Raw genomic sequence first — 14,736 nt, 5'->3', positions numbered from 1 at the left:
TATCTTTAACCCATTTGAGCTTTCCATCAGGCAAAGATTGAGACAGCCCATCCATACAAATTGTTAGCATCGTAATACATCAAGTAAGAACTATCTTTTGTAGCATTATAGTTAGGAAGATATTTGTTGTTTGCTTTGGCATATCTCTTTGAACTGACGCTATAATATATAACTTACATTGTGGTTTCTCCAAGCATATTATAATAAAAAAACCTCAGTTTGAATATTATCATGATGTTTCTGTTTCTTTCTGTTGATATGCAGGTGACTTCGTTGTTTCAATGCAGAAGCAGGAACACACACTGCGTTTGCATGAGGGGGAAATGGCAGCGATGCAAAACAAGCTTTTTGATGAGTTTGAGAAAAAGCATGGAGTCATCATTGAGAATGCTTCACAGAAAGAGCAGAAGCTGGTTGAGGAAAACCGGCATTTGAAAGATGCTATCCGTGTATGTACATCATCCGTGTTTGCACATCTATATTTGCACATTGTCTTTATCAGGGGTTCCCAAACCCAGGGTCATGACCCAATCTTGAAAATCCCCCTCAAAGTCCTGGTTTTTGAGGGGGTTTTCAGGTCAAAAGCATTTTCTCCAAAAAATTTTATCGGCGATACTGGTACCATTTGGATTGTGAGGCGAATGCGATTTCAAAATTTTGGGCTGTGGACCAAAAAGTTTGGGAACAACTGGTCGAAATGTATCATCCATAAAGGTATATCCTCTTTGTTTACACATTGTCCAGGTGTTGTAAGTCTTGCACGCTTTCATCAGTAGCTGTATGCCATCCATTAATGTACATCGTTTGTGTCTGTTTATGCATATATGTATAATTATGGTTTTATTTCGTGCATGTACTGTATGTTCATTATTTTTGTTGGAACTCAACTATGAAGGTGGACTTCATGTTCCCACATATTCTGTTTCCATTTGTTTTCACATCGTCCATGTATGTGCATGTTTTGTGCAGAAAGTTGAGGCTTGTGGAAGAGCTATAACATGCAGAAGTAAACAGAAGAAAAAGAGCATAGTAAAAATATGGGAACATCAACAGTATGGTAGAGAGGCACAACAGAAGGACACTTGAAGGAAGAATAGGTGAGAGATGAATGATAGCAATTTATGGAGGGGGAGAGGTGTGAAGAAGCTGAATACAAGCTCAAACGCAACAAGAAGAGGAAGGAAAAGCAATGTAACAAGAAAAAGAGCAATCCGAGATTGCAAACACTTGCCAGGACTTCTTTTAAGTGGTGTATTTTTATCGGTTTTAGGGTAAATCGAATATGGCTGCCAAACCATGTGACCTATGTCATCATATGTGGGAATTTTAGAGAAGAAGATTTTTGAAGATTAAAAAAAAAAAAACCAAAAAAACAATATGGCTGCCGAATCGCATGACTGATGACGTCATCAACATAATTTTGTGGACCATTTTATCCCGAGATGACCCTCAAAATGTTTTATACTGATCGGATGTAGCGTTGTACATATGCAATTATGACATAATCACGAAGGCACCTATGATGTCATAAAATACCGCACTCATTCCCCATGAGGAGTACTTGCTATCTGCCAATTGTACACCCATGGCTTGGGGAACACTTGTGTGAAGTTTCCCCTTGATTTGTCCAGTCGTTCTGGAGAATAAGATTTTTTTTATAGGTTTTAGGGTAAATCCAACATCATTAGCTGCTAAAACATGTGACCAATGACATCATATGTGTGAACCTTTTGTTCTTTATGGAGAAGTGGTCATTCATGTAAAGTTTCGCCTCAATTTGTTCAGCCACTTCAGAGAAGAAGATTTTTGAAGTTATTTATTTATTTATTTAAACAATATGGCTGCCAAATCACATAACCTATGATGTCATGAAATTTTTTTCTTGGACCATTTTATCCCGGAATCTTGGACCATTTTATTTTATTCTTGGACCGAGAAGACCCTCAAAAATTTTCATACAGATCAGATGTGGCGTTCTACATATGCAATTATGACATCATAACGAGGGCACCTATGACGTTATAAAAACCACACATTCCCCATGAAGAGTACTTGCTATGTGCCAAGTTTCAATTTTTTTCTTGGTAGGGTTTCAAAGACACAGAGGTCCAAAGTTTTTCCGTTTTTCCAATATGGCTGCCACATCACGTGACCTATGACATAATTATAATTGAAACATTCTACATGATGTAGTCACAGCAACTGTGAAAATTTCGTCTCAATCCGACAAGTGGTTTCAGAGAAAAACATGAAAGTTCTGTGCAGACAAACAAACTGACAAACACAAATAGACAAGCAAACGGACTCAAATGCAACACCCTTTCTGAATCCTTTGGCGAGGGTAAGTTCTTGCAAAATAAGTGGAAGGGAGCATGGAGAAAACATAATTACCTCGAAAGTGAGATGTGTGCTTCGTGAGGGGTAATGCAGTTTAAAAAATCATGAGCAGGGATGGGAAATGACTTGAGGAGAAGGGGAACCCCCATAAAATCATCCATAAAAGGTGCATTATTTATTGAATGCATCATATATGTTTCGCATTATCCAGATTGGTGCATGATACCCTGAATGCTCAGCATTGATGTCTGCCTGTTATACAATGATGCACATAGTTTATGTACCTATGTCAATCCATGAATGTGCTGTGCACATTGTTCAAGTGCAATTGTCTATGTATGCAGGTACATCATGATTTGCCATGCATACTCATCTCTTTGATCACATCTACATACATGTGTGGCTCATGTACGTAACTACATACATTGTGAAAGTATGCAGATCCCGTATGCACAAATTGATGATTTAATCCCGTGGCAGGAACAAGATAAGACCAATGATGAGCTCCAGCTCAAACTGCACAAGATGGGAAAAAATTACACCTTCCTGGCCGAATTGTTAGGTGATAAGGCCGATAAATTTGAAGAGAACTTAAAACTGGAAAATACAGTTCTGGGGGAAGTTCGAGGTAAATCACCTTTTTCATTGTTTGACTTTGTTCCACCGATGAACTATAAAAAATAGGTTCACCGAATCAATCCGTATGATTTGCTTTTGACCACATTTGTAAATAATCCTTTGAATGTGATTTTGGGGTTATTAAGAGTCAAGGAATTTTTTTAATGTTTCATGTGATTTGCATGGTTATCTACATGCTCTTACATTGAAAGAGGGACATCATACATATCCACTTAACAGTCATCCTAAGTAAAGATTTTACTTGATATTGAGATTTAATTGTGGGATAGTCTTTTTTTAAATGTCCCCGTCCAATCAGGTCAGGTCAGGTATGGGAGAATGCGCTGGAGCAGCGCGTCGCTGCATCCACTTTCCGCCGGTACTCCAGGGGCCTCGTCTGGCCATAACCAAGACAGATGCCTGGTCCATCCCCATCTCCTTGAGATGCTGATAAACCTGCTGCAACCATGAGGAACATGGTTGGCCCATTGGCCTTCTTCACTCACGAGGTTCCCTCGCGGAAAGAACCTGGTGAGCAGGATCGGCATCAGAAAAACGAGCCACTTGTTCATACAGCCGCAGCTGAAGCTCATGGATGATGCAGGTAACAAATCTCATTTGAGTCTCTCTCAGCAACTGCTCGTTGGACACAAAGTCCGACCAGTGATAGCCAAGGATTCTCTGAAGAGACCTGGTACCAAAGGAATTAAGTTGCCATCGCAGATCCCTGGTCAGAGTCCAAGTCTCACATTCGTAGAGCATGACTGGAAGCACCAAGGATCTGAAGACTCGGACTTTCGTCGTCCCGCACAGGTACCGGCAGTGCCACACCCCATGATACTGTGAATTCATGACTTCCCAGGCCCAACTATTGACCTCTGACTCACAGCCAGCAGAGACATGAATATCACTGCCAATGTAATTGAATCTCTCCATGACCTCAAAATCCTCACCAGAAATAGGTACAGACAAGATAGCAGCATCCAAGATGTATTTGAAAGCCTGGATCTTCGTTTTGACCCAAGAAACCCGTAATCCCAGTGGCTCTGACTCCTCATTCAGCACCTTGAGGGCCCCCAAAAGGATATCAAGTCTCCACAAAGATGACTGCATCATTGGCGAAATCAAGGTCAGAGATCTTGACATTCCCAAACGATGCACCACAGCTTGATCTCTCCGACATCCTCCCTAAAATCCAGTCAGTACACACCTCTGATGTCAGGGCCAGTACACACCTCTGATGAACTCCATTAACAACTGGAATTAAGTCAGAGATGGTAGCACCACATCTCACAGCACTCTCAGTACCAGAGTATAGCTCAGACATCACATTGATCAGTTTTTGTGGCACCCCACAAAGACCAAGAATCCCCCAGAGGCCATCCCAATTCAATGAATCGAACGCTTTGCATAGATCAACATAGGCTGCAAAGCAGCCCCTGCCGAAACTCTTGTCTGCTTTCGGTGAGGACCTGAAGAGCAAGGATACGGTCAATCATTGACCTCTTTGATGTAAAGCCTGACTGCTCTGGATGCTGGTGCTCAAGCAGATGGTGGCGAACCCCATCAAGAATTATCCGAGCAAAGACCTTGCCCGGCACTGAGAGCAGTGGCACCCCTCGGTAGTTGTTACAGTCCTGGAAATCACCCTTCCCTTTCCAGAGAGGAACAACAAGGCCCCTCTTCCAGTCAGTTGGGATGATGCCCGTGTTCCAGGCAGAGCACAGAACTGCATGCAACGACATGAGTACAACATTGCAAGAGCGCAGAACTGCATGCAAGGACATCAGCCTTGAGAAGTTCAGCATGGATGCCACAGATTCAAGGAGCTTTACCCCATTTCAACCGGTCCACCACAGCCTTTGTTTCCACAAACTAAGGTAGATCACAGTTGTTAGAGGGTCGGCAATCTGGATAGCAACACCCCTGACATCCAACTCAACAGCTGGTGGATAAGTGTGGCACAGCTGCTCAAAGTAACCAGCCCAGCAGGCTTTCACTTGGGACTCCTTTGTCAAGAGCCCACCATCCTCCGCTCTCATCGCAGTACACCGAGGGACGGGCTTGGAGGAATGCAATGCACGAATTCCCCTGCAAGCAGGACGCGAATCATTTGACCAGAGGTGATGTTCTGCCGCCTCCTTGTCCACCCTTAGCGCACGTATAGTTAATGCCTCAGCTCCCTGAACAGCTCAGCTCTGCCATTCAGCCTGGCCTTTGGTCAATGCTATTCATTGTCCCTTGAGAGACAAAATTCTTCTTCGTGCGACGATGAGTTCGAAGACATCCACCGGCAACATCAAGGACGGTGGTCTTGAAGGCACTCCATAACTCTTCAGGATTCCCCAAAGCACCCAGACCCCCAAATCCCCGCTCAGCCTGTGCGCAAACTCCTCAGCTACCCTCTCATCCTTGAGCTTGCCAATATCCAGCCTGGCTGGGATGGTACCATTCTCCAGGATTTAAGCTGCAGCTTCAGAGTTCCTACAACAAGCCTGTGGTCGGTATTGAGGGACTGAGCACTCCGGTAAACCCTGTAGTTCTGGATCACCTTGCAGTGGCCATCAAAGAGCACATGGTCAATCTCCTTTGCCACACCACCAGCGTTGGAATACCAAGTCCAGCGATGACCTTGTGGGCGCTAAAACCATGAACCAGCCACCCTAAGTCCATGACTTCTTGCAAATTCAAGGAACATAGTGCTATTCAGGTTCACAGTTCCAGACTTATGGGGACAAACATGTCTCATAACCATCTTGATCATTTCCATTTGATGCATTGAAATCCCCCAAGTCTAGAAGAGTATCTCGTCTGGGGCACTGATCAACCACAAACTCGAGTGTGGCATAGAAAGCCTCCTTCACAGTGAGATCATTCGCCTCAGTCGGATCCTATACAGAGACCAGGGAAATTATTCCCAAGGAATGACGAATCATAAGTCTCCTTATACGCTCCTTGACCGGTGTTACCTCATTTATCATTGGAGTCAGCTTATTGGACAAAGCTACAGGAACTCCTTGGACATTGTGATCATCAGAGAGACCAGACCAATATTAGGTGTCACCACCCGCCATGATCTCGCCCCGTGGTAATCCCGTGGTTTTCCTCCTGTTGTCAAAGAGTGGGGGTCACGAAGACTTTTCCCCAATCCCGTCATCTGGTGAGCTGCCCTGCGGAGGGCAGCTACACAGGAGGTGCTCCCACGGAGTGGGTTTTCAGATTTATTTGTGCTTTTAGTACATTTTGCGGAATGAACGGTTTTACGGTGACCGGAGTGCAAATCCTACCATGAACTGCCAAATGAAAAGTAACCCAACTGAAGAAGGATGTCTGTACAGTTGGGTACTACATATAGATGGCCGTTGGCTCACAAGGAGCTCCTTCACCCTTCTCCATCCAATCAGGTGGCTCGATTCCCAGGTCAAATCCCACATCATGTGTTGATATGTCCTCGTAATTCAATGAAAACTACACCGATCTCTTCTAATATCTCCATCCTTCATGTAATGTGTGTAAGAGTTCTGGCCTCCTGAACACATTAAGAATTCCTGTCCAAATAATCTTCAGCCAAACAGGCCTCACCAGCCAGTTCGTGAAAGAGCATCATCAATGTGCGATATCCTATGGTGAATCCCTGTCCACTCTTCTGTATTGGTTGTTTTGCATTGGTTGGTACCTGGTGGTTTTAAACCAGGAAGGAGTGTATACTGGCAACCAATGCAGGGTGAAGATTTCAGTTTTCGAAGATTTGTCCAAGTTATTTTTAAAAGTTGTTACAGATATGGATTCAATCAAGGAAGTTGGGAGGCTGTTCAAATCCTTGATCACTCTGATTGACAAAACTGCTTCTGAGAAATAACCTATACCTAGGCTCAACACCTTCATGGGATGACACTGATGGAGTTGGTAATTGCAGGAGTGAAGGGATGCTGGGTGTTTATGCGGTCAGGTCCTTTTATTGTCCTGAAAACCTGTATTGTCTCACCTTGCCTGGTCTCACCTTGCCTGGTCTCACCTTAACATGTATTATCTGTAACTTAGATAATACATGTTAAGGTGTCTTGGTCTCTATTGGTAAGGGAGATGGTATGTGGTAGGGATTATTTTAGTTGCCCTTCTCTGCAAGTACCTTCTCCAATTTATTGCTTTCTACTGCATATCTGGGATACCCTACTAAGTTGCCACACTCCAAGATTGGTCGAACCAGAGATTGGAAAAGAAGTGGTAATGTAACTTTGTCAAAGGTTGTGAAGGTATATTTTATGAGCGAAAGAGTCTGGTTCACCTTGGTGACTTGGAGTGGAGACATGATGATGGATTGTACGGGCCTTGTCAATTGTGATGCCTTTATGTTTTTCTTAAATGATATTTTCAACGCCATTTCCATTCATTGCGGATCACTCGTTGACAGTTAGTGGGGCAGATAACAGCAATTTTTTGAGAGGAATCGTGCAAATGATGATACAAGCATCAAATTTGGCACATTTGTTCTTAGGGGATTCTAATCAAATCTGCCTGATTGGCCATTTGAAAACACAAATTTTGAAAAAAAAAAAAAAAAACTTCAAAAAAGTCAAGATCACGAATCAATGTTGGATGCTGGCTGAGATTGGTGAATGTTTCAGAAACATCATCAAAGATGTTCCAAGTCTGCCATGCAGTTTTCTTCTCTTTACTGCGGAAGGCAGACATGACGTCACATCCAGTGAACGCATGGAAGTATGGGATCCCTCGAGCTTTCTCAGGCCCTATTGCAGAAACTACCTCATGGACTGGAATCCATCATGCCTTGGCTCCTTGGCCAAAGGCAATCCACATGTTCTCAAGACCTAGTTCCTGTAAGGATGGCAGTACAGATATTGCTATGACTCGTACGTCCATGTCATTACCTGAATGATAATGGACTTGCTACCATCCGTCGTTGCATCCCTCACGTGTACAAATATTTGAGTGTCAGCTTCTTCATGACAACATGGAGACACAGCATCCAGTGACTTCCTTGTGTTGCTAATGGCATCTTCTCCTTTTGTGACAATGACTGTGCTTGTCATCTGTGCTTCACACATCTTTTCCGCAAGGAAGTGAAACAGCTCAGTCTTGTTGCTGCATCTCGAAGAAAGCTTCTCCAGTTACTTGGGGTCTTACTGGTTCCTGTCACTCTTCTTCTGATTCCTTGCCCCCTTTTCGACCTTGCCTCAGACTTCAGACTTGACTTCTTGTAGACATCAAACACTACGTCCACCCTCTCGTACCTGGCACCATAGGATTCCACCTTTGGGATGATGTCTTCTTAAGCATAGTCATCAAATATCTTTGAAGTGCGTGAAGGTAGGACATTCATAAGTGCTCAGCCATCGATGATGACTGCATCTCCCCTTGGTTCTCTGTCTGGGATGTTCACTTGCGCTTCAAGAATTTCAGCCAGGTGTGACTTCAAATTTTTTTGAAGTTTTTTTTTTTTTTTTTTTTTTCTTCAAAATTTGGATTTTGAAATGGCCAATCAGGCAGATTTGATCAGAAAGCCCTGCAGAACAGAAATGCCAAATTTGATGCTTGTATCATAATTTGCACGATTTTTCTCCGATCTACTACACTAAGTAGCTTTGCCAAGATGAAAGGTTTTGTATCAACCCCACAAGAAAGTGGGAATAATTGAAGTTGTAGTAGTAGTGGTAGCAGTAGCAACAGTAATAGTAGTATTAGTGTTTTTAAAAAAAGCCTTATCCAAGGAAAGCATCTTTACCAAAATCTAATCAAATGTGAGGATCAAACGCAAACAAAATTGGAACGGCACTCGATAGGTCACATACCTCCACCAGGCTGATTAGTTTACATTTTGTGTCCCACTGATAGGCCAGATCTGCACCCCGACCTTAAGGGACATTTTCACGAAAGCGGGTCAGGTAACGGTAAAGACTGCCCGATATAATTTTTATCAAGCATATATTGCCCAGTCAGTGCAGAGGCCTTATGGTGATCCTGCGTTGCTGACATCATTTGAACATTTTTCTAGGCCTTATAAGGGGTTCAAGCACTATTTCGAGAATATCAAAGAAAGTTGATTTTTGAGTTTGTTCTTTACCGTTACCTGACCCGCTTTTGTGACAATGTCCCTTAACCAAAATTTAATCAGCTTGCTGTTGTCACCTATCCAAGTCATCCATCACATTTTGTCATAACATGTCCACAACTTTTTGAAATACCGTTTTTGGCCCTGTCTCTCAATGATGAAGAATCACTTTTAAAATTCTAGTATCTGATCCAAAAATCACCAAAATCGAATCAATTAGTCCTTGTCAAACACCCAACCTGCCCCACCCACCAAGATTTGTCCGAATCCATCCATAACTTTTAGAGATATCCTGCTCACAAACATCCAGACAGACAGACAGGTGAAAACATAACCTCCGTTCACCTTTGGTGGCTGAGGTAAAGTAACCGATGTTCTAGAATTATACCAATTGTTAATTTTCACTTGCTTCCTCAAAACATATTCATTTTGAAAAGGTCAGTAGTTTCTCGGTTTTCATTCTTGTAAGCTCACCTGGAACATAGTTCCAGGGAGCTTATGGGATGGCGCGTCGTCTGTCCACAAATACTTTCAACTCCTTCTCTGAAACTACACATACAATTTCGACGAAACTTTGCCACAATGTTCATCACCGTGTATGTACCAAAGGTTGTTCATGGCACTAAAAAAAAAAAATCAGGCCCGAAGGGGGTCCACGGGTGTTGCCCCCCAAAATAAGTATTTGCTTTCTTCTCAGAAACTACACATGCAATTCTGATGAAACTTGACCACAACCTTTATTACCTGTGATGTACCAAAGTTTGTTCACAACAATAACATTGGGGGTCTGAAGGGGTCTACAGGGGAGAGGGGGGCGGTTGCACCCCAAGGAGATATTTGCTTTCTTCTCAAAAACGACACAAAATTCTGATGAAACTTTACTACAACCTTTCTCACCAGTGATATACCAAAGTTTCTTCATGGCAGTAAAAAAAAAAAAAAAAATCCATAGGTATTTACTTTCTTCTCCATTGCATATTTTGTGGGTCATCCGTGCCTCCCAGTGGTTCCCTGGATATCTTATCCAGCCACTACCAGGTGCCAAGATGAAACTACACATATTGCCCAGGGGCAATAGCCCCTATGTTTTTTTCTTTCCCTTTGCTGACAACAAATGCTCTTACAAGCATAAATCGGGAAGTTCGATGAGGTGGGTTTCATTTCAATTGAAAATTTAATGTTATCTTTTATTTTCTTGATTTCATGTCAATCATTTGCTCAATTCTTGATATATTCTCCACTTTGGTCTTTAATTTTTCCTGGCTTATCTCCGTAAAATATATTTCCATTTATATTCCTTAATGGTGTTTTAGAATCGAAAAAGGAACAGTCGTTGGTTGTACAGCTTGGGATAGCACTTGATGAGGAATCCTTTTTGTTGTCTTTATTGTTGGTAGAACAATATTTTCTGTGTTATTGCTGTGGCTGGGAGGAAAATGTGAAGAACAAACATACTTTACCTGTTTAAGTATGGGGTTGACCCTAATGGCGTGTGCCGATGGCAGGTTGCTCTGCACAAGCTTGATTCACAGTTGAAGCTGGAAAGATCATCACGCATTATCACAGAGAGGATGAATAAATCTCTGTTTGTGGCGAATGTGCTGACACAAAGTGTGTTAGAGAAGGAGAAAGCACGATGTGTTCAGCTTTCACAGTCTTTGGAAAGGTACCTCCACATAACCAAGCCCATTTAAACTCTTCTCAGCAATCCCTCGATTGGTTTCTCTTTGGTTTTTAGTGTAAATGGTGTTTATTACGCTTCCTCCTTGGGGGCTAAAATATCTGTTGTCGGCTTTCTTTCGACAATTGGTGCCGCCAATGTTTAGCTCACCTGGAACGTGTTTCTGGGGAGCTTATGGAATGTGCGTCATCCGTCCATCCGTCAACAAATACTTGCAACTTCTTCACTGAAACTACACATATGATTTGGATGAAAGTTTACCACAATGTTCATCACCATGTATGTACTGAAGTTTGTTCACGGCATTTAAAAAATCAGGTCCTAAAGGGGTATATGGGAGTTGCCCCCAAAATAGCTATTTGCTCTTCTCAGAAATTGCACATGCAATTCTGATGAAACGTGACAGCAACCTTCATCACCCATGATGTACCAAAGTTTGTTCACAGCATTGAAGAAGATCAGGTCTGAGAGTGTTTATGGAGAGAATGTACAGGTGGGGGGGGGGAGGGTGGGGTTATCTCCCTAAAAAGGTATTTCCCTTATTCTCAGAAATGGCACACACAATTCTGATGAAACTGGGCTACAACCTTCATCACCCATGATGTACCAAAGCTTGTTCATGACATTAGAAAAATTGGAACGTAAGAGTGCGCAAGTGGGGAGGGGTGGGGGTGGGAGTGGGGGGTTACCCCCCAAAATAGGTATTTGCTTTCACCTCAGAAACTGCACACACAATTCCGATGAAACTCGACGATCACCTTATACACACGTGATGTACGAAATTGTGGTCCACAGAGGTGGGGGGGGGGGGGAGGTGGTTGTCCCCCAAAATATGTTTCCTTTCTTCTCCGAAACCACAAACACAATTTTTATGAAATCTGACCACAATCTTTATCACCCGTGAGGGCCCAAAGTTTATCATGCCATTAAAATATAAATCCATCGGTATTTACTTTCTTCGCCATTATATATTTTGTGGAAAATCCATGCTTGCCAGTGGTTCCCTGGTTATATTATCCAGCCGCTACCAGGTGAGCACCCATGGGTGCACCTATGTTTAATGGTACTACAGAGCTTATTGGACACTGACGAGTACTTAACCACAATGTAGAAATTTACACATCTTTTAAATTTTATTTCCATCCTTCACTCATTCCCAACAATCACAATTTCCGAACTGTATCAATTTCCAAGCTGTATCTCTGAGCTGGCTGGGACTTTAGGAATCAAATTTTGCATCAATAATGTCAATAGAAGGTAAAGGAGGTTGACTTTTTGACAATGACATAATTTTAAGGTCATGACCTAATTATAGTCATTTTAACATTTTGCACCATAACTTGACTAAGGCTTGTCAGATCAGAACGAAATTACCCTCCCAAGATATCCTAGTGCAAGGTGCATCCAGAGGGGTATGATGTTTAAAATGCTTATTTTACATCACACCCCTCTGGGTTAAAGGTCAAGATCTAACATTCTGAGGGATATTAAACCACCATTTGGGTTTGTCTCCTTTTTTTTTTAAACTGTCAATTCCTGAGAAGATTTGGAATGAAGTTTACCATTAATAATGGAAATAAAAAGTATGTGGGGTTGACGTAATTTGTTTGGACCTTCACCTGATTTTGAAGGTTATGACCCAATTATAGTTATTTTAACATTTTTCACCAAAACTCCACTGAGATTTGTCCAATCAGAGTGAAATTACCCTCACTGTATGGCATAGAGCAAGACGCATTTACACATACTTTACATCATACCCCTCAGAGTTAAGGTCGATGTCAAATAGCTCTCTGGAGAAAAACGTTTTTTTTTTTTGTCATTGTTCAATTCTGCCAATGCGGAATCAAAAAGACTGCTTGGCCTTCCAAGATGATCTTGCATCATAATAGTGTACCTGCACTGAAGTTGTGCACCTGATATTTGATGTCCTTGACCTTAGTTTTTACGATTGTGACTGAATCAACAAAAAACACTTTTGATCATAAGTTAAATAATTTTTCTCCAATTTTCATGATGATGTGTTTTCTGGATCGATTGTAGATGGGGACACGTTTTCTTAATTTACACTCTATCCATAAATGTTGAAGGTCAAGCTCATATAGTGGTCCGAAAAAAGAAAATATGGCCATCATTGGGTCGTGGGCCATGGGTCAGTCGCAGGCGATCGCCAAGGGTAAATCCCCCCTGGTTGGGAGTGCTGCGAGTCAGTGTGAGATGGGTGGATTTTGTTCTCGCTTCCGTGTTTCTTTATTTACCATTTAACCCTCAGTGCGTCTGGCCAGGCCATAACGTTTTTACCATTTGAGGTTTTGTCACTAAATTTTCAACAAACCTTTATTATGAGAGTATGGAGAACACTAATTAATAGATTTTACTCTTTTTTTTTTTTTTGTTCATTTCATAGCTGTTTTTCATGAAGTTTAGTTTGGGCTTTGCATTTTGAGATGTTTTTTTAGTTAATGTGATAATATCAATGTTCATGTGGCTGTGGACTTCAGAAGATGAAATTGTTGAAACCTGATTAGTGTGTGGACTTCAAAGCTGAGATTGTTTTAATCATTGGCATTCTACAGGAGTGCTGCTGGGAGAATCTCAAGGTTATTCTCTGACAGGCCCATGCTACATGGCAATCTAACCCACTTGAAACACACGGACCATACTATTCTTACAACAATCCAGCTATCCCCCTTTCAACGTAACAACACGTTTGTTGGAATATGGTGTGTGGGAAAAGTGAGAATGCTTGTTACGAAGTGAGGATGCGAAACATTGTTAACTTCCTTTTCCCCAAGTCTGTAGAATCTATGAAGACGTGTCAGAAATTCACCTGTAGTTTTTATTTTTGAAATCATATTGTTTGGATTACAGTATGTGCTGCTTGTTCTCCTTTCCTTTCCATCCCATCTACCCTTCCCACCTATTAGTTTAACCCCTCCTTCCCTTAATTTATTTGTTTGAATTTTTTTTCCTTTGCATTCCCTCATTCCTTCTTTTCCTTTTCTTTTCTAGGGTTCGAGAAGAGAGAGACAGAGACAGCACGTGTAGCGGTGTCGGTAAGGGTTTCGTCACTTTGGCAGTGCCTTGTTGGTTTTTATAAATTCTAAAGCTTTTCATTTTAATCCCGTTATATTTTGATTTTTTTTTGCCGCTTATGTTTCCTTAGTTTGTAATGTTAATTTCCTCTTTCCATGCCTGTTGTTGCTCGACGGTTGAGGTGGCTGGCTTAAGATGTTACGGTCTTGAATTTGAACCCGTCATGCTGTTAAACAACACCAGCTGAGTTGACTCAGCCTGCAATCCTTCCAAGGTTGGAAAAAATGAGTACTGGCTTAGTGGAAATGGGGGGAACCGCATCAGCGACACAGCCGTGCTTCCAGAAATGATGCAACCAGCATCCACTGGCTCCATTCACAATTTTATTTTGCTTTCTCTTTTCAGTTATGGAAGGTCAGAGTACATTGTTAACTTCCTTTTCCCCAAGTCTGTGAAGAGGTGGTGTTTTTTTGTGTTCAAACATGGTACCTGCTCATTCGCAGTGAAATGCTGCATTTTAGCAATCATGCAATTGGGATCAATTCATTTTTCTTGCACCCAACCCGTTCACTGAACTCTTGCAGCTGTTCACTGAACTCCACCTCGAACTCCACCCCCATTGTAAATAAATTCCCTCTTGTTGAATGTACCATTTCTGGTTTCTCTGCTCATTTCTGTGCTTCTTTGATTGGCTGAGCACGGTGCGTGTTGGGAAATTGGGAAACGGTAAATTGTGCATTTGGATCGATGGGTCTTGGTAACCATCCGCTCGGGTTACGCACGGTTCGAGCACGATAATGGTTCGTTCTGTTGCCGAGGGTGTGAATTCCCCGGTAGCTTTGCCACGTGGATGCTTAGGTATATTGAAGTTGGCAATTAACCCTATTCCACGCGGCCGAATTATTGGCGATTCACGGTCCTGTAAGGGACCCGTGCCTTTTCGGAGTTCTCCGAGAAGCACGATCTAGATTCTGGATGTTCGGTGGGGCCGACT

At 42.2% G+C, this 14,736-nt stretch overlaps 1 protein-coding gene across 8 annotated transcripts in view; it reads left to right on the top strand.

The window, feature by feature from the left end:
• The window catches only part of LOC147015374 (uncharacterized), a 44,739-nt gene that overhangs the window by 12,647 nt on the left and 17,356 nt on the right, over positions 1 to 14,736 (top strand). For 5 of the 8 annotated variants that reach the window (XR_015050311.1, XR_015050312.1, XR_015050310.1 and 2 more), the window contains 4 exons: positions 265 to 449; positions 2,818 to 2,965; positions 10,531 to 10,691; positions 13,719 to 13,762. Coding sequence is in view for 3 of the 8 variants with exons in the window: in XM_085850046.1 (XP_085706172.1) it covers positions 282 to 449; positions 10,531 to 10,691; positions 13,719 to 13,762 (373 nt within the window). In the remaining 5 variants the exon portion in view is untranslated. The remainder of the gene's footprint in view (positions 1 to 264; positions 450 to 2,817; positions 2,966 to 10,530; positions 10,692 to 13,718; positions 13,763 to 14,736) is intronic. The other 3 variants (XM_085850046.1, XM_085850045.1, XM_085850044.1) reach the window with 1 other exon arrangement.

This window comes from Eptatretus burgeri, chromosome 12, assembly GCF_056783735.1.
Source record: "Eptatretus burgeri isolate ZD-2024b chromosome 12, Ebu_testis_v1, whole genome shotgun sequence".
Taxonomy (NCBI): Eukaryota; Metazoa; Chordata; class Myxini; order Myxiniformes; family Myxinidae; genus Eptatretus; species Eptatretus burgeri.
The sequence above is the reverse complement of the archived record's forward strand: the minus strand, read 5'-3'. Positions and strand labels throughout refer to the sequence as shown.